Below are 20,329 nucleotides of genomic sequence, written 5' to 3'. Positions count from 1 at the left end.
TAATGTTTCCCCAAACAGAAAGGGTCAATTTAAAATCAACAGTGGTAAGATGGGGGTAATTAATTTATTCCTTGCTTTTACTGGTTCTTTGCAGGTTGACATGTTTTGGAAAAAGTGAGAGGGTTGAAATGCAATTTATTTGTAAAGCATATTGTGTATAACTAACGTGCATAACTAGTTCCAGAAGGTTGTGAACCTAATTATTTGGCTTAGCTTTGTATGCGTTTCCAGTTATCTGCTGAAGCTGGAACAATGGAACAGTTGCCACCGTCTGAAATGGCACTACAGTTATGCAGGGAGCCTCAAAGTAGTTGGTCTATAAAAACGTATACATGTAAATTTCACATAGAAAAGACGTCCACAACGACTTAATTTAAACTAGAATTAGCCCTTATCTGGAGGTCTGGGGGACGTCAATACTGGACGTGCAAAAATGACCTAGAAAAGACGTCGAAATTGTGGGGGGTTGCGGGGGGATGGGTGACGGTAGCTCATCGATCATTGTGATGTCCATCGTGAAAGGCTTTGCGCAAGGTGCCAGACAGGGCCCAGAGATTACAAACTTGGACAGGACCTGCCGTGCTTTTCTGAGACGATCCATGCGTTCGCATGCGGCCTTCCTGCGACGGGCGACGCCAGAATCCTCTTCAATGAGTTTCACTGCATTCTTTTCTCCAATCATGGCTAACATGGCCGTCTGGAGGTGAGAAATGTACTCGTGCAGCACATGATACTGGACTATCAGAGGCATCTGGTTAGCCAGACGGTCAGAGGTGATCTAACACACACACACACACAAACAAAATGCATTTAAAACCTTCTGTTTGACATCTGCAATGTCTAAAGCTATAGGTTTGTGTGTAATCTATAAAGTGTTGAGTGAAGAAGTGGTCAAGGTTTCTCTAATGAAATCAGAAAAATTCTACAATAGTTTGTGATTCCTAATGGTAAACCTGAACATACATGTAGATAGATGGACAAACAAACAAAAAAAACATTAAGAAAATGGAAAGTAGAGGGCATACCATGAAGTAGGCACTTAGGTGCTGAGCCATCTGCCGAACGTCCGCACTCATGGCATAGGCGAAGCCATTTCTCTTTGGCTCTGGTTTGTTTTTGACCGATTCTAGTTTCCAGCTGTAGAGGCCATCTTGGGAGTAGACTAGCCTTTCCATCCTAAACTGAGACTTTATCTTCTCCTTGGCTTTTTCATATTCCTCCTCATGCAGATCCTCAATAGGCTCTTTAGCCGCCCTCAGCAGGTTGGAATATGCCTCAAAATGAGTATTCGCAATTTCGTTCAGGCATGAGTGGACGATCTCTTTTAGAATAAAAAATAAACATAAGTTAGTAAGTAAAATAAGTAAAAAAAAAAGCCAAAATTAAGCCACACAAGTGCTGCTCTTCACCTGTAACATCCGTCAGTAACTGTAAGGCAGGTTCTTCCAGCTCCTTTATGTGATTCCTGACAATGTTCTCAAACGTCCTGTAGTTGACAAATCCAGGAAGCTCCTTTCCCCTCCGGACCCTTGAGTACTCTTCTACCTCATCCCTGAGGTTTTCCTCAACTAGAAAACAGAAGATGCCATTGTGAGAGAAATATATACACTGAAAAAATTATCTGTCTAAAGATATCACCTGTCTAAAGCACACTTTCCCAGAAGTCCTGACAAACACCTTTGTTTAGGTGTTTTCTGTCCAAATTCAATCTCCAACCCTCCAACCAATGTTCTAATCATCCGTAGCTGACTTGCTGTATCTTTAACTTTGGACCCAAAATTGTATTTCCATTGATTACACTTATTACAACTTATTTTTAGATATTTCTTCACTCATTAAAAAAAGCATAAATAAATAATGCACTAATCCCTGCATGCAGCTAATCCCTGCATGCAGTTGTTTCTCAGATGTGGTCAAACTAGACATTGGGTCTTGCCATAAGACAGCATAAAACATCTAAAAAAAAAAAAGACTCTCTGTGAAAATTTGGGTAATGTACCTGTTTTCGAAAGATCTTTGGCAAGACAGAAACATGCCAGAAATGTACCTAAACACACCTCATGCGTGAAAATAGACTGTTTGCGCGGTTCAAGATAACAATGAGCATCACAATTGGCCTTGCGCAGGGTTTAAGATAGGGACCAAGTGTTTTTTTTAACTACCTGTCATGAATCCTTCTAACCAAAGCTTCAATAAAATCATATTTTGTAATATTATGATTAGACTGGTCTGTCTAGAGTTGATCTTCCTTTGGAAAACAATGGTTCCCAATATTTACCTGTATACTATTTAATTTTTCTAGAGTTCTCTATAGCTAGAACCCTAGAAAAATTTAATTTGATTATAGGACCTGCTCACATGTGGTAGTCTTTTTATCCAGTTGAGATTTCCATTTTGTGAACTCAGCCCTGATTTTCGTGAAAACTCTGGTGCCTGAGCTTGTGTCTTCCTCAGCCCTCATCACATCTGTAAGGATCTGGTTAAAACCGTTGATTTTCTGAAAATTTAAAAATGAAGTAAAGAAATATATAAAAGATTAGATAATATATGAATAAATATGTGACTATCCAAAGTGACTTAGAAATAATGATGTACATTTAGCAATAGAGGACATAGAAGGCAAAATCATTATAGGCAGGGCCTAAAGGAGGAGAATAGTGAGGTAGAGGATGAAAGGAAATATATAAATATACTTATCTGCCACACCCAAAATACGTCTTACTAATTTGGTGTTTTTTACCTGAATGAGGAAGCTCTTCTTCTCATTTTCGTCTTGAGGAACTCCGTCACCAAGCTGTTTCAGCTTCTTTTCTGTCACCTCCAGTTTTAGATCAATTTGTTGTTTGAGATGTGGGAGTGACCTCTGTAAAATGAGGAGAAAGACCTTTTCAAAACTGAACACAAGTAAAAGCTTTTTTTCCTGCAGAACTGTTTTGACTTACGCCAATGTGTTCCACCAGTTCCTTTGTTAATTTCTCTGCCAGTAGGGGCACAGTGGCTCTTCCTTCTTCCAGAAGAGGCCTGGTGAAAAAATAGGAATCTCACAAAGATGCATAATTTGCTTGGAAAATACAACATACAATACAACAACAGCAGGTTCAGCAGTAAAACCCTACTGTTGTTTATCCCCAAGCTCTCTTTAATTAGTCCATGCTTCTAAACATTAAAAGTATTTAATTCCTTTTACTTCACTTTCTTCTTTTCTCTTACCTGAAATGGGGATGCTGCTCAAAGAAGTCTCTCTCTTTCTGAAGGGCTTCAGCTAAACTCAGATTGGCATTGATGTCTTGCTGTCCACGACACTTCACCATCATGTAGCCCTTCTTCAGTGTGATCACCTGATTATTGACCGTACTCACCACTGTATCCTCCGCACCTTTGTCCACCAAATCAGGCTTGGTTAGAATACCTGTATTAATAAATAAGAGTTATTTTCCCTCAAAGCCATTTATTCTGTCATCAAATCCTGAATTTCTTCTGATTAATTCTGCTAAATTACCGAGTGTCCTGAGACCATGGGGATCCACTTTGCTTGCCATCTTCAGTGCCTCAGTAGTGGCAATGTCAATGTTCGCTGGCACAACCACCAAGCTAATGGTTTCTTGTCTCCTAATGAATTTCTCAATGAGATCTTTGATCTGTTGACAATACAATAACAAGGTTTATACAAAAACATATAGTTAATAAAAAAAAACTACATTTCTAAAGGTTACCAATAAATTCCTTTAGCAAGAATTTTGCACTCACCTGTTTCTCAATGTCCACTGGTTGGTCACCTGTAGCTACTCTGGCAATGCCCGGCAGATCAATAAGAGTGAGATCCGGAACTTTGCTGGATTTGATCTCCAGAGTGATCATATCATGACTGATTCCCTTTCCATTTCCAGCCAAGGCATTCTGAGCTAAACACAACACAGAGCCACATTACTGTCAGGCTTAATGTGAGAAATATATTAATACAGAATTTACAAAAATGAAAGAGAAATACAGACCATCTGAAACAGCAGTTCCCACATCTTCTGGCTTACTAAGAACCCTTTCTTTTTTCTGGTAAGAAATGTGTCCAGACCATGCCACTCCTGTTTCAACTCTCTTTAGTTTCAGCACCAAAGGACAGCGAGTCACAATACCTAAAGATCACATAAAAGAAAAAATCATGATTGTTCGTAGAGACATTGTTCAGTCCAAGATTCAACCATTACAAACAGCTAAAAGTTCAGATTTCTTCTTAGAGATCACAGTCAAAGCTACTGTAAAAGGCATTGTGAAACTGTACTGGATAAGATTATTGTGATTATTGTTAATTAAACAAACTCTTTAAAAAATAAACAGGTTTTCCTGTTCTTCAGTGTGTGTGTATGGATGTCTCACCTGTGCCTCTGGGCAATGCCACGCCCGAAAGTGCTTCCAGCACTGAGCTTTTTCCTGAGCTTTGATCACCTATAACAGCGATGGCCGGTAAACTCAGGTCCTTCTCCACTCCTAAAGACCTGAGTGAATCCACAAGATCGATGCAGGGACGCACCTTTTCCTCATACTGCTGGTTTAGACTGTTACTTATCTCCTCCAGCTTCTTGGAATCTCTCGGCGCCATAGTTCAATCCAGATACTGCTACAGAACAGAAATGTACTGTTACACATATGGACAAAATTGTTGGTACTCCTCGGTTAATAAAAGAAAAACTCACAATGGTCCCAGAAATAACTGAGAATAATCTGAGAAAAGGTTTTCTTTCATTAACCGAGATGTACCAACAATAAGCTACTGTTGAGTAACAAATCATTTACTACAGTCTGAATTTAACTGAATTGTTTATTACATTTAATGCTTGTAATAATAGTTGTAGGTCGGAGATGGAAGTAGAGCTAGACAATAATTAGATATCAGTATATTTCTTGACAGAAAATGTTTCTCAGCTTTACTTCAGGTCACTGAGGACCTATTTGTGGGCTACAAATAAGAAATAAAAAGACATGGTTGGTCATAGAGATGTTGTTCAACATTTACTCGATTAAAATGATCAACCTTTTCAATAACACCCATGACTCAACCATTATAAACAATACATTTATAATCTATATAATAATTTACTTATACCACAGTTTTTTTTCCGATGCTGCAACGTGATTGACTGTCAAAATACGACGTTAAAACAACTTTGCCGTATCAACGTTGATTCACTTTTTAAAATCAACACCAAGTCAAACCTTAATTCAACGTTTAAAATGCCAGCTGGGGGCGGCAGGCTCTCTATAAATCGACTCTGACTGAAAGTGTTAAGCAAAACTACAACAATTACTACTAAAATTACTGAAATGATCACAGTTATCTAGAGAAAGCTGTATCCCAGAGCTCCACCAAGACATTCCACCAATAAAATAATAAAGTGTAATAATAAAATAATAAAGTGTACAGGCTGCAGTGGAACAGTTTTATCTGATGGATTCACAGACAGGCTCCTCAACAAACCACACACATTTAACGATAGATTTGTGTTTAGATTTGCGCGGCTCTACACAATGGAAACATCTCTCTCTAATACACAGCTATACTGTATTCACCCTTCCTCATTATTTACCTGACTCTGCGCGTGCCCAGGCTCTCTCTCTCTCAGGTGTGTGTGTGTGTGTGTGATGTGATGTGTGTGTGAGTGTGTGTGTGTGAGATGTGAGAGTGGTACAGCCTCCAGTAAACCGCTGTAGTTTCGTTTTTCTCACAGCTGACTCCATCAGTCCTAGTCAAAGTTTCGTTTTGTAAAAAAAAAAAAGTGTAAAGCCTCATTTACTTCCTTAACCCTCCAGTGGTGTCAGGATACATGAATACTGTGATTAAAAACAGATTCTTTGGTGGGTTATTCCACCAAATATTGATTTCTGAACTCTTAAACTTTATAAATATGAACTTTTTTTTTGCTTTATTTGAGGATGAAATATTTTTCTCAGCCTCTTGAAGGAGTTTCTGGAGGTGCTGAACAAAAAAAGTTGCAGCTTTTCCTTCACGCTGTGAAGTTCCAGCTCATCCCATTTAAATCCCCTCAAATCACCATCTCAGTTCATCAGGTTTAGATCAGGGGGGATTAATGTGGACAAATAACACTTTTTACTGTTTACTACGTAGTTGCATATGTGTCTCTTAATTGTTTGATGTCTTTAATATTAATCTTCAGTGTAGAAAATGTATTAAATAAAGAAGTCATATTGTGTTCCTTAGCTGTGGGCCTTGGAAGTAATCATTTGTGCTCCACTGACTGAAATGAACCTAGACAACATGGCCCTTTAAGCTCTAATCCCTCAGATGGCACAGCGTCATCAACCATCATTCAACAACAGCTGATAGAACCAGTTGGACAGGTGATTACTTCCTTTTAAAAGCTTTACCAAGCACTACAATACAGAGTCACATTCATAAAAGCCTCTAAAAACTTTATTTTGTAAAGCAGGAACTTAAGGTTAACTTTGCCAAGAAGCCCAGAACTACCTGTACTGCTGCACATCTTAACACAGGTTTTGCAGGAAGTATAGTAATACCAGAAACACTTCATGACGTGGCATCATCTGTGCTAAAACATCTTAGAAATGTTGTGAGAAGTGTATTAATTGGTTACTACCATTGCTTATTTTAAAATGTGTTGCAGGCCTGAATGGATGTATTTTAAACAAATTATACAAAGATGACCAGACATTTGTTCCTGAATTTCAACTGTGATGTACTGTAAAACACTGTGCAATAAAGAGAAGAGACAAGTGTGAATTATTTCACTTCAGTTTATTCATCAACCACAAAGTGTTTCAGTTGGCTCTCGATGTTTACAGACAGCACTGACAGGGTACACCCTATGCATATTATTATTATTGTAGTGGAAAATCCTGTTTGAGACAAAAGAGCCCTGCAGTTGTGTTACAGCACATGCTGGTGAATGTGTTGGTGTTAGCTGAAGGTAAAGCTTAGTTGAACAGAGCAGCAGAGGTAGGACATTTTAAAGGTAGAGTGACACAAGTGAGAGGACAATGCGCACGCCACTGGATAAAATAACGGCAAAATAAAAAACTGGGCACTGGGCCTGTTCTTTGCTGTGTGATCCTGTGGCTAATGGAGGGTGTACTTCAGGACCCTGGAGGTCAGTCCAGTTTTTAGCTGTTGTGCTGCATCTCCTCTCTCCCTCCCTCACTCCCTATGATGTGTTTAGTGGTCGCAGCCGAACAGCTCTTGGGCCACGTTGTGCTTCTCAGGGATGGCCTTGGAAGCAATCATTTGCAGGGGGCTTTCAAACTGGTAGAAATGGCTTCCGATCACTACCGTCAAACCCTTGGGTCCACACATGGCGGCATCAATCTGCTTAAAGTGGGTAAGGGGTCCCTCGTTCACTGAGACACGTGGGCTGGCCTTCAGGTCCACATCGTAGATCGTCTTGCCTGCGGATCAAAGGAAACGCTGCGTTAGAATAGTAGTGCATGCAACCCTCGTGGTTCCGCTTGTTTAGCCAATCAGAGCGCGAGTTTGGGGATGCTGAGACTGAGGGGTCTCAGTTTGCTGCTTGCTTACAAAACGGGTTGGAGTTTTTTTTAAACGGTGCAGACATGGACAATAAAACCAAAAAATCCACTAAAACTATATTTAAAATTGATTATACTAGGCCTAAAATGAATCTGACACACAATTCTTTTAATAATAAAATGTGTGTCAAATCCTGAGAGCTCCATTGTGTAGGGCTAAATTACTGAATTAACTCTGAGCTGATGTATTTTTTGTTAGTTAAAAATAGATTTTCTCCATCGATAAACTGAAACACAAAGATGTGTAGACCACATTTCCATTTTTCAAAACTTTCTGGGTATTTTTATTTTTCCAAAACTCATACAGGCCTGAAAATAGCTATTTTCAAATTCCATGACTTTTCCAGGTTTTTCATGACCGTACGAACCCTGTTTTAGAATAACACACACTCACACAATCTATTCTGTATCTACCATAATTCATCTGCTGCAATAAATACTGTTTTTGGGAGTACATCATCTCCAGCAGTTTAATCAGATTGGGATTAAATTGGGATAGGATGATATTTAGTGCTTTCTTACCTTTAATAACATGAGCAATGTGCTTGTCAGCGCACACGAAGGCGGCATCAACAGGACCCTCAATGCCAAGCTCCTCCTTCAGAGGCTTGGGGTATCCATCCAGGTGGGTGTGTGGCTCTCCCACTTTGTAGACGAACACCTGGTTGTCCTGCAAACATTCAGAAGATGTGCAAATGCAAAGGTTAACAGTAGCCAGACGAGCTCTGTACCTGTCTCATACCTGTCAAGTTTTGGATTAAAAAAAGGGACATTTTCCACTAAACCAATTGAGTTCAGTATCCCTTACATTTTAAGACAGATTTACAAGAAATCTAAAATAACCACCTGTGAACCACTACTTACAAACTACAATTAGATTATCAAAATCTGATAGGCCTACGTTTGTTGACACTGAAATGCTGTGGACATTCCTACATATGCAGCTTTTACTAAATATGGACCAGATATATTCTTATACATATATCAGTAAATCCATTCCTTAATAAATTATTCAAAACAGTACATCAACAATGGATTCCATTTACTTGTTTCTAAATTGTTCCTTTACATTTTATGACACGCTAAAACTAATTTTTGAAAGAAATATTAATAAATATTAGTCCTAAGAGGCTTGCCCACTAACCCACTGACTCTCATCCGCAAAACCAGCAAGCTGATTAGCTGTTTCTCCTGAGAGGCGGAACTTGCATCATCCTTGAACCATAATTGGCGTTAAGAGATTTCCCAATTACACAGCGGCCAGTGTCCTGTCTCCTCATTAATACTGTTTTTCTTTTATTATAATAAGGGAAATTTACGGGTAAATAGTAATATGGGAGGACAGCAGGTAAAAGGGGTAAAATATGGTAAAATATTTCCTGGGCCAAAACGAGAGAACTGACTGGTACAACCTGTCTTGCTCTCCCTCTCTTTCTTTCTCTCTCTTGCTTTAAATTCTGATTCTTAAATTATTCTGATTCGATTTTTAAAGCCAACTAAAGGTCCTGAATCAAACCCAAAAACAACAGTTTTTTGCACTAACCTTGATCATGTAAAGATGTTCCTGATAGGAGAAGACAGCGTCCACCTCGCTGTGCAGCTCTTTGAAGGCACTCTCGATGGTGTCAGAGTGGAACTTGTCACCAGAGACACTGATGAAATGGTGGCCTGTGAAGTGAAGAGAGAGAGAGAGTTATTATTTAAAAAAAAAAAAACTATTTTTCGGTCTATAAGGTGCACTTAAAACATAATTTTTTTCCCAAATTCTTCAGTGTGCCTAATAATTCAGTGCATCTTATGTATGAAGAGCAGTAAAGTAGTGTTATACACAAGTTTTTAGTAAAGTTTCTCCAGCACTGAGGCTGGAGCAGTATTAGCATTAGCCGCTAACCATGCTAAGCACTAACACATTCGCTGTTCAGAGGTGAGTATTATCAGCCTGTAGCCTGCTGCTAACCCCGGCTTACACTGCTGGAGCAGCATTAGCATTAACCACTAACCGCGCTAGGTGCCTGCTGAATTAGAAGTAAACATGGCGACACCCCTGTTCCTTACTAGTGTTGCATAATGCACCTTATAATCAGCAATATGGTACACATACTGTGTACATTCAAATATATTTTCACCATACTCAATATTAAGGGCAATATTGACACACAAACAAAAAAAGTTAGTAGTAGCAGACCCTGGTACATAATGAGTACAGTTGTTTTTGTATTAAAAATCCGCTGTATTTAAGCCAATTAATCCAGTTAAATGGGACTAGTTCTATTTTTGCTATGTCTACTTTAAGCACAGATGATATCCTCAATATGCTTAGGAATATTATGACAATACGATAAAATATTGTAATATTGCCCACTCCTAAGGTAAGGTAGGCAACCAACAGGATGTTATTTAGGACGCCTTTAGCAAATTGTACAAACCTCTGAAAGCATAGAGATCCCCGTCGTCCTCCTGAGTGATGGCGTCCAGGTGCACACGGCTGCACTTCTCTCTCTCAAGGTGCTCCTCAGTCTTCTTATCACCTACAAAATACAGGAAACAGGCTGTCAGATACGCGCCGGAGAAATATTAACCTGTTATTCTCTCTTTTCCTCTCTGTCTCTCACTTCCTTTCTGCTTCACGTACCGAAGTGAGAGCATCTCATGAAGTAATCGCGGATCTCCTTGGGGTATCTTCCGTGGACATCTCCGGTGATGGGGTCGAATTTGGAGAACTGGTGTCCGTGAAGGCAGTAGTAGTGTTCCATGTAGCGGAAGGCGGCGGTGCAATTGGGCATGCCTTTGAATTCTTTCTCGTCGACCTTCTTGGTCTTGATGTCAAAGTGGTAGATGTCATCACCTGAAGAAGAAGATAATTGAAACTGATTGAAATAAAAACACCCATCCATAATTTCTCGAATACGTTCTTTTTTGCTCAGATCAAATTTGTCTCTCTTGACGGTTCACACTCACAAATGTAAGTGATCTGTATCTGTGTGTAATGTGAATATAAAAACAACAAAAAAACTCATATTTGAAAGACGTAATGACTTGTAGCTTTATAAAGGAAAATGGATGAGTTAGCAGCTCATATGTGGAACATCTTTTCCTGGAGTGGAGAGTAAACAGCTGGTCAAGTACATGCTCAGGTCGAGGAGGTGAAAAAAGAAAAAAGGCCAGGTGGTTTGCTTTTGCTGTTTTTTTGCAGCTATAGCTGCACAGCTGCACCAAGAGATGTAACGGTACGAGAGAGAAGCACGTAGCGCTAATGCTAATGCGTAAAAGCAAAAAGACGCATGAATTCCACATGATTAGACAATTCACATTCATGTTGCATGTCCATGGGTCAGATACATATCTGATTTAGGACCACATATGAAAGTGAAAAAAATGCATTTGGCCCGTTCACACAGCCATGAAAAAATCAGATCTGAGACAAACTGAGCAGAAAAAATCTGATATGAACCACTTTAGCCTGGTAATGTGAACGTAGCTTATAGTATCTATCATGCATTCTCCATTAGAAACTGTGCTTTGTGCTTCATAATCTCAAGGATTCAAGGATTCAAAGAATGATCAAGGATTCAAGGAATAATCTGTTTGTTATAGATACCCTTGAAGAAGATGACAGTGTCGCTGGGGCAGTCTGGCTTTGGGCACTCCACGGCACCGTCCAGGTGATCAGGGATGCCAGGGAACATCTCAGAGATGTCTTTGGGATAATCGGGCTCCAGCTTGTGCTTGTAGTAGCTAAAGACCTTGGTGTCCTACATGTGGTGAAACAGAAAGGCGAGATGCTCAATTTAAGAGACCAAGACATTGGAAAAAAAAGGCTGAGAAGATTAGAAGAACATGTGGTGACCTGATAAGGACACTTTCTAAACTGTGCTAAGGTGCAATTGACACAGTACCAGGAAGAAGAACTGGTGGTCATGGTGCTCGGGGCTGTCCTCGGAGTGCATGCGGAAAGCTGCATCTACGTGCCCCAAGTGGTGATGGTCATCCAGCTCGGCAAAGGTCTCGTTGGAAAGCTCGGCTTCACCGTGGAATCCCTTAAACAGATGGTCACCTGTTTAAAAAGACATAAGAAAAGAAGGAGTTAGCCATTTTTAAAAAACTTAAAACAACTAGAATTCATTTTTACATTTTTTTTTCTTATTTTCTCCCCAATTTACACGGCCAATTATCCAACCCACTCATGTATATATGATATGCCCCAACACCAGGTTGGTGAAGACTAGCACACGCCTCCTTTGACACATATAAAGTCAGACTCCGCCTCTTTTTGCCGTAGCATTGCCGAGTAGCATCACAGCGCTAATGCGGTTCCGATACATCAGCTCACAGACGCAGCCTTGTGCTGATCCACATCACCCTATGAGTGATGAGGGGAAAGAACGCCATCTATGCCATCTACCCACCCAGAGAGAGCAAGAGGCCAATTGTGCTCTCTTAGGGCTCCAGCAGCTGATGGCAAGCTGCATGAACAGGATTTAAACCGGCAATCTCCTGATCATAGTGGCTCACTTTAAATTAGGATGAGCTTAAAAGCAAAAAGCAATTAAGCACAATGATTATTCTTAAATGCTTAAATGTGGCTTTTGATAAACTGGACCAAGATTAGTTGTGTTATTTGTTCTGGACCAGAAAAAAAAAACAATAAAATGAGCAGGACATGGGTTTCTCCTGCACTAAAGTAAGGGTGCATAAAATGTATAAAATAGTACAAAAAATATTTGTATTTTTCACTCACCCTTGAAGAAGTATGGAACTCCCTCCTCATTCACAGCAACAGCATCGAACTCAATTCCCTTGCAGCGGTCGATCACAGCCCCATGGTGGAATGAGTGGTGGTGGGCGGGCAGGTCTTCAGCAGGTTCCTCTGAGACATGCATAAGAATATTATTAATAAATTCATTCCTTTATTTATTCATATATTTTAAATAAAGTTTGATTTACTTGAGTGAAATGCATATCATCGCTGCTTTTTCACATTACAAAATCAATCTAATAATGTACTACATTTAAAAGCACAGGAGCCTTTATTCACATTGGACCAATAGAATGCCCTGAAATTACTTATTCTGAAATTATTCAGCATTTTTTATTGAATTCCATTGAGTTTTAAGGAGCTAATATTACATTTTAGAGCTACATTTTTTCACAGTTTTCTTTTTTTTTGGATAGTTACGTTCCACACTCATGCACTTACTCACCTGCAGCCACATGCTCGCCCTGGTGATGCCTAAACACCAAAAATCATTTAATTAAAAATATTTAAAAATTAACTTAAAATGTTCTTTTTTATTATTTATCATTGTAATATTGCAAAGTGCAAAATATCTATAATTTTCAGGAAATTAACTACATTGTAAATATATGAAGATAACAAAAATAAGTGAATAGATTGTCTATTAAAAACTGCAATTCATAAACAATACTTCAATACTAATATAGAATATATGTACATTTTTTGCATTTTGACTGCATGATAGAAATCAGCTTTGCAGAAACAGATATTAACTGAATATTAGAGGTATAAAATTGCAGAGACAGTTCAGAAACACTCACGAGGGAACTGCCAGGCTGAGAGAGACAGCCAGGCAGAGAGCGAGGGTCTGTGCGAACAGCCTCATGGTTAAGAGTGTCCTCTGGTCCTGCTGGAGGGAGAGCTCAGCTGGAGAAGGTGCCAGACCATCTGAGACCCTCCAGCTTTTATAGTCCCTGATAGAGAGGGCTGTCGCTCAGGCAGGACAGCACTGGCACCAATCAGTGTTCCCCAAACGCCCACAGTTTGCTCAGAGCGTAGGTGGGGATGCATACGCTCAGACACACGTACCCCCCCATAATCACGTAAGCACACACGACACCCACTCCACACTCAAACCTGGTCAAGGTGCATAAAACTGTTTCAAGGAAACAAAGTGCAGGGGTTGAGCAACGTAAAGCAAAAGTAATGTATCTAATCAGAGTGCTCATCTGCATCATTACAGCTTATATGTGTGTTATAAGTGTTTTATTAATGCTGTTTTATTATATAGGTTTTGGCACTGTGATTTTGTAAAAGTGTTTTGGAAACTATATTGATGTTGTTTCTCTATTTAACCCTCCTAATATATTCATTTGTCAGGAACAGCAATCGTGTTCGGGGTTAATTTTATCCAAAAGATGTCTGAAACAAAAAAAAAAAAACCCTAAAAAGCAGTGTATGTATTTAATTTTTAACTCTATTACTAATTATTCTATCTATATTTAGTGCAATGGTGTTCCTTACCTCTAACAGGTAATGCTTCAATTAGGATAATTCAAATATGTGAGATGAACCATTTTCATATTATATGTTAATTACACAAATTAAGACAAGCAGAAGAAGAACTATTTTTCCTAAATCTTCAAACTTTATTTTGACAGTTTAACCCGTAACATAACAGTACTGTTAACTGTATTTTTAATTTGGTCATATATTTAAAAATATATATAAATAAAGATATAACAAACCAATTTAATAATAATAATACAATTATAACATTAGCAAAGTGTTACATTCATAAATTTAAAGTTATTATGGTCAAACCATTAATTTTGTTTTATGCATGAGATGAGACTGTGTACCAAAATCTGTTTGTGCAAACAAACAGAAAAGGTGCAAAAACTTGCTATAACTTTTTTTTTGTAATTGCCCCACCCACATATTTTATTTTTTTTGTTTTGTTAATTTTCAATATGTTTCGAAATACTAATGCTATTTGCAGCTTTCCCTGTTTCTACAGGATCATATACAACTAAATAATAGATGACTAAGTAAGTATTTGGTGTTTTAAAGCTGAGAAACATACACATACAGGGTTCAGGGTTAGTGTTGTTATTTTATTCTATAAACTACAGGCAACATTTTGTAATTTAGAGCATTTATTTGCAGAAAATGAGAAATGGCTGAAATAACACACAAAAAGATGCAGAACTTTTAGACCTCAAATAATGCAAAGAAAACAAGAAAACATATTTATAATGTTTTAAGAGTTCAGAAATCAATATTTGGTGGAATAACCCTGGTTTTTAATCACATTTTTCATGCATCCTGGCATCATGTTCTCCTCCACCAGTCTTACACACTGCTTTTGGATAACTTTATGCTGCTTTACTCCTGGTGCAAAAATTCAAGCAGTTCAGTTTGGTGGTTTGATGGTTTGTGATCATCCATCTTCCTCTTAATTATATTCCAGAGGTTTTCAATTTGGTAAAATCATTTCCAGTTTGTTGTTTTTTTGTTTTGTTTTTTTGTTTTTTTTCCTTCTGTTTGGCTAATTATTACCCCCACCCAAACACAGTACTGTACGTTTTATATGTGATTTCTATACATTTTGCTGTCTAAGCAGTTCTCCTAGAATAATCAATACTGGTCACTGGTCAAAATAATTGGCTTCATGCCAATAGATTACATCACTTAGTAGTCTAAATAGATTAGGCCAGTTGCTTTAAATAGCAAAATGCTAAATATTATATATTATAATGTCAGTAACATTCATTATATTAAGCCTAATTCTTGCGTGATATCATGTATAATTCAATTATTTATTTATTTTTTTTGGTTTCCGTTGTCTGTGCTGCAGCTATAATGACATTTCCAGCAAAATTAATATGAAATATGCCATTTTCCATTCATTCTCACTCTCAGTCAGAAAGGAATATTCCAGAAGGCACAGAGCAGCCAGCAGGGTCCAATCTATTCTAAAGACCTTTAAAGGTTAATAACACGGAGCATCTAGAAAAATAAATATAAACTGCTGACCTCTGCACTTTACTTTAATAGGGTGATCATTAACAGGATGAACTTGATCTTTTTTTTTTTATTCCTCTTTGCTTTTTAATACCGAAGAGAGATATGAAATATGTGTTCTGCTTAATAGAGCTTCTAAAACCATGAATAAGATGCAAAATAAAATGTAAAAAAATCAGAAACCAATCGTTCCTAGAGTAAGATATATTAAAATATATATTCAGACTGAGCCAGAGAGTTTATTCTCATCTGCACCAGAGTTTGATTAGATAACTGCTATTAAAAAAATAATAATCTCTCTGTCTCTAATTTTCATAAGCAAAATAATCAATGATGAAAACTGAGTATTATTAAATTACAGTAACAGCAAACTGTTATGCTTAGTGAACTCAGCACATGTGTTTAAACATATGCATGCAGATTCCATATCACTGCCAAACAGCCAGATATGAAAATAAACAAGCAACACAAATACTCTGCGTTCACCTATTTATAATCCTGATTTAAGCAACACCCACACTCTAAATAAATGCTGACTCTACGCGTCCAGAGCCAGATTTATTAGACTGATTATGACGTTATATGCTGACTCTTTTTTCCTGTCCCCTCTGATCTGAATCAAGGACGAATTCGCTCATCATTTCTTTTTTTATTTTATTGCTTTTCCAATTTATTATTAATATAACTGTAGTTTCTTTTTAACAGTATATGGTGCTTTGCAAAAGTGATATAATTTAAGGAAAACTCCTCCTCCGCAGCAGCAGCATTGCACATCCAGTTTACTGAGGAACACGGGGACTGTCATTAGGTAAATATGCAACACCTACTCAATAATTTATAAAAGGTTAAAGCTGTCTTTGGTTTTATAGCATTGTTTTAGGATTTTATATTTTATGCAGTTTATGATTTGCTTTTGTGTGCAGAAAATATGAATCAGTATTTTAGCATTTTAGTGTTTTTAACTAAGTACAAATGTAATTTATTAGCTAATTACAGTAGCTAAAATACATATAATTTGATAATTGGGCTATGTGTTTTTAGATAATTCATATTCACAAGAAATGTCATGTTCTGCATTTAAAGCAACATAATGTCAGTAGAATATTATTATACTGAACTTTAATACAGATAAATCTAATTGGGAAAATTGTAGCTGAATCATCTGAGCAGAAATGGATGAGGTGCAGACGTTTCAATAAAAAAGAAATAAAAAAATATATTGTATTTAAAAATATATACTTAATATAATATAGATTAACGTTTTTTATTTAATATAATATATAATGAGAAACTTTTAGGAACAATTGTTAATCTATAATTGTTAATATAAGAGGAATAAAAGTGTGCATGTTTGCATGTTTCATCTTCAGCATAATATTGTATATGCAATATATAGTATACTGTATATAAGTGCATGGATCAGTTTTTAATTGTATTTAGGTATGTTTTGGTATTTTGACACCTGATCACTGTAACAGGTCCTGTTTCATTTGTATGTGGTATTTAAATTCCAAATAGGATGAATATAAGTTTATACTCTAATATAAGTAAAAATTCAGTTCTAAACACATTGTACAAATAGTGCAATATATTGCACTGGTTTTATGTTATTACTAAATGGACTAAACACATCACTCAATTAAAAAGCCAAAAGACCAAAAAATAGTCAGGTCCATAAATATTTGCAGAATTGTACCAAATCTGAGAAAAAGTATAGCTCTGTAAACTTTAGAATATTCACGTCTTCAGTAAACCAAGTTTACCACTAAACCAAGTTTGATTGGCATCCAAACCTGCTCATGTCATAGCCCTGCCTCCACCATGTTTAACAGATGATGTGGTACACATTGGACCAAGGACCTTCCTATAGCTATGCTTACTCAAGGTAATTTTTGGATTATTTTCTGATTTTTTATCTAAAATAACAAGAGATCAGGCAACATCTGGCTGTAACTTTTAAATTTCTGAATGGTAATGCAATATTTTTAATCATCTTTTATTATCTCTAAATAATAAAGTCTTCACTTCAATCACACCCTTTTGCTTTATTTCCATTCAATTTATTGTAGAAGTTTATAGAGGCAATTATTAATGCATTCATTTCTTTATTCCTTAGTCCATCCTGTCCATATAAGGAAACTACAGGATACAACAGGATAGCTCCGCCCATTCACATTACAAATCCAAGTCTTATTTGGACTGAATTCAGTTTAAACAGGGTTCTGGATTTTTGCCTCAGCTAAATATTAATCACTATTTGATTCACAAAAATGAATAATTTATCCTAAATTGATGCAAATTCTGTGAATGTAGTATGATATGGAAGTAAAACAGTCTCACTAGATTTTGAAGTTTAAAAGCATTTGAGTTTCTAGCACTGAAATCTTTTGCATGTTTTTAATAAACTCATTAAACATTAATTTATTTATTTATTTAACATTTTTCAATATATAATTTTCACTTTTTTCAATATAAACAAACTCAAAAGCAAAAATTTAGGTTTTAAAGTAAAATAATTAAAGTAAAATAAATTCAAGCTGCTCAAATTCGTCATGTCAAATTCGCAGCTCAAATTATGAGGTAAAAAATTATTTTTAAACATCCAAAACACACAATATGAGAAATCGATTCACTGATGATCATTTTGCACGATGTGATCATTAAATCGTGCTTATTTATTTTGCACAGTTTGCACTGGAAGTAAAAGAGTCTCTTGTTTCAGCTGAACATTTTGCATGAATGTATCTGCAGCATACCTGCCCAGTTAAAGGGTCCTCTTAAATATATAATAAATACAGGTACAGTATGCCTGTTAAAGATGCGTGAGTATGGCATTAAGTCACGTTGCCTGAGTCAGTGACCGTGCGGAGCCCTACCAGCAGACGTCTCTCCTGAGGTGGACACAAGGTCACTGAAGCTCAGCACTGAGGGCTCCCTGCCAGATTTGTTGCCCCATGAACCCTGCTCTCCCTGCAGCACGTCTGCAATGGCGGTCCCCTGCAGCCTGCGGCTAACCTCTTCCCTATTGAACCAAAATGATCTCTATACAAGACAGAGAAAAGGATCATTTTATACATTCAAACATCAACTGCAATTAATTTACATTATAAATCCTGAACTGTCTGCAAATGATCTAACCAGAGCTGATGATGCTAGTCATCTGGGTAAATTATGGTTAATGCAAAAACAAATGGGCATACTTCAGAATGCTACAGTAATATTACTCTCAAGCCCTCACACACCCCATAACTGCACTACTGTATATACTTGCACTTCAAAAAAAACTGTATGCACTCTGTGACCTTGTTGTATTTGTACATTAATGTCATTCTTTTATTATTATATATTTTTTATTGCTGTAACTTTGGGAAGGATGGTAGCGTCATTTTAATCCTCTGTACGTCCTGTACATATGCAGTATTGACAATAAAACTACTCGAAGTTAAACTTAAACTTGAGAAAGGCTTCTGTGTCAGTTTGATTATATATATATATAATATATATATATATATATATATATATATATATATATATATATATATATATATATATATATATATATATATATATATATATATATATAACCAAAATGTCTTTATATTTGTCATCCCATTCAGTCATTAGTCGTATTATTGCCTCCTTTTACAAGTGTTCTTCAAGCAGAAACAGGAAAAAAACAAAGTATCAGGTAAAAAAACTATAATTCTTGGTATTTGCTTATTGAGGAGTATTTTATCCTTTTTATTTTATTTTTAGTAATACAGATGGCATGATGTATGATACAGATTTGTCTTGAGATATATGGAGTATCACAGAATCACAGTACAGTACAGTGATATTGTTTTAGTTTCGTGAGATGCCCTGTGATTTCCACCCCTAATCAACATCTCTGACTCTCCGGCATATAAATAGACAATCCCAATGCTGATATTTGCATCAAAAAATGAGTATTCCAGATCCTTTTTTTATTTAAAAAAATTAATGCATGTGCTCCAGATTAAAGATAAAAAATAACCAACCAGAATGTTATCAGCAACAAGTCCAAAAGCCAGGGTCTGACATGGTATAGGGTTCAGTCAGTACGTTTCTGTTATGGCTGCAGTGAGATCAATTGCAATTGCACACATTATAAAGGCATGTCTGTGAAAAAAGAGGTGCTAAAGGGTGTTTATACAGGACTGCAATGCCTCCTTTGTTCTGACCTGTGCCCCATAGACACTGTGTGGATTATTTTTACTGTTGCACAAGTTAAAATAGTCAGTAATCTCAGTAAATGTAATTATTTTGAGTATTCCTAAAATCTTTATTATTTTTTTTAAATCACAGCAAAGGCTGATAAAGAGATTTAGGCATTCAAGATATGCTACTGATAATCTGCAAACACGAACAGCAATCTGTGGCTTGGCTTTCAAGAGAGCAGTGGGCCTACATTTTGCCCCGTAACTCAGCACAGTTTTAGCCAAAGCAGAACATTGCATTTATTTTCTCATATTGGCCACATTTTATCATAGGGAGCCCTAGCTAATTTATATATAAATGAATGCCTAATGAGGAAGAGAATATTTAGATACCCAAGGAAAATAGCACTGGCAAATTAGATAATGGCTAAAAGCAATAATAGATAAAAGGCTCTGTAAAGCAAATCGTACACATGTACAAATTGGGAAGTATATTTACTCCTGTACTATTTAAAGACGGAATCTGTGCACTGATGTGCTGAACAGTTAAAACAGAGCAAGTCAAATAGAAAAATAGCAATGCACGGTGCAAATAATCAGTGCAATCAGTCAGATTACAGCACTCTCTGTAATATTAGTCTAATCTTGATATTCACATGGATTTCACTCAACACAGACAGGGCTCATCTTTAACCCCTCCTGGTCTCATTATTTATTCATATGTGGGGTCAATATGGAACATATGGACAAAACTGTGTAGGTATGGGTGCCCAGGTGGACAACCCATCCAGGCCCTGCATGCTCATGTTACACTCTAAAAAACAGAGGTAAGATA

General features: G+C 36.9%; 2 protein-coding genes across 2 annotated transcripts; both read right to left on the bottom strand.

Moving 5' to 3' along the window:
* Positions 1–65: 65 nt before the first annotated feature.
* On the bottom strand, positions 66–4,594 carry LOC111191270 (interferon-induced GTP-binding protein Mx-like). Its single transcript, XM_049485175.1, has 11 exons — positions 4,372–4,594; positions 3,993–4,130; positions 3,748–3,902; positions 3,500–3,638; positions 3,211–3,409; positions 2,943–3,021; positions 2,741–2,863; positions 2,359–2,497; positions 1,410–1,568; positions 1,026–1,321; positions 66–778 (listed from the first exon to the last, which is right to left on the bottom strand). The coding sequence occupies exons 1-11, from the start codon at positions 4,592–4,594 to the stop codon at positions 392–394; spliced, it is 2,037 nt and encodes a 678-aa protein (XP_049341132.1). The 3' UTR covers positions 66–391.
* Positions 4,595–6,751: 2,157 nt separating this feature from the next.
* hpxa (hemopexin a) lies at positions 6,752–13,224 on the bottom strand. Its single transcript, XM_015603183.3, has 10 exons — positions 13,111–13,224; positions 12,756–12,784; positions 12,293–12,421; positions 11,451–11,608; positions 11,153–11,306; positions 10,187–10,399; positions 9,981–10,082; positions 9,098–9,222; positions 8,077–8,224; positions 6,752–7,413 (listed from the first exon to the last, which is right to left on the bottom strand). Exons 1-10 carry the CDS (start codon positions 13,173–13,175, stop codon positions 7,184–7,186), a joined length of 1,353 nt encoding a protein of 450 aa, XP_015458669.3. The 5' UTR covers positions 13,176–13,224; the 3' UTR covers positions 6,752–7,183.
* Positions 13,225–20,329: the final 7,105 nt, after the last annotated feature.

Source organism: Astyanax mexicanus, chromosome 11 (genome assembly GCF_023375975.1).
Source record: "Astyanax mexicanus isolate ESR-SI-001 chromosome 11, AstMex3_surface, whole genome shotgun sequence".
In the NCBI taxonomy this organism is placed as follows: domain Eukaryota; kingdom Metazoa; phylum Chordata; class Actinopteri; order Characiformes; family Acestrorhamphidae; genus Astyanax; species Astyanax mexicanus.
The sequence above is the reverse complement of the archived record's forward strand: the minus strand, read 5'-3'. Positions and strand labels throughout refer to the sequence as shown.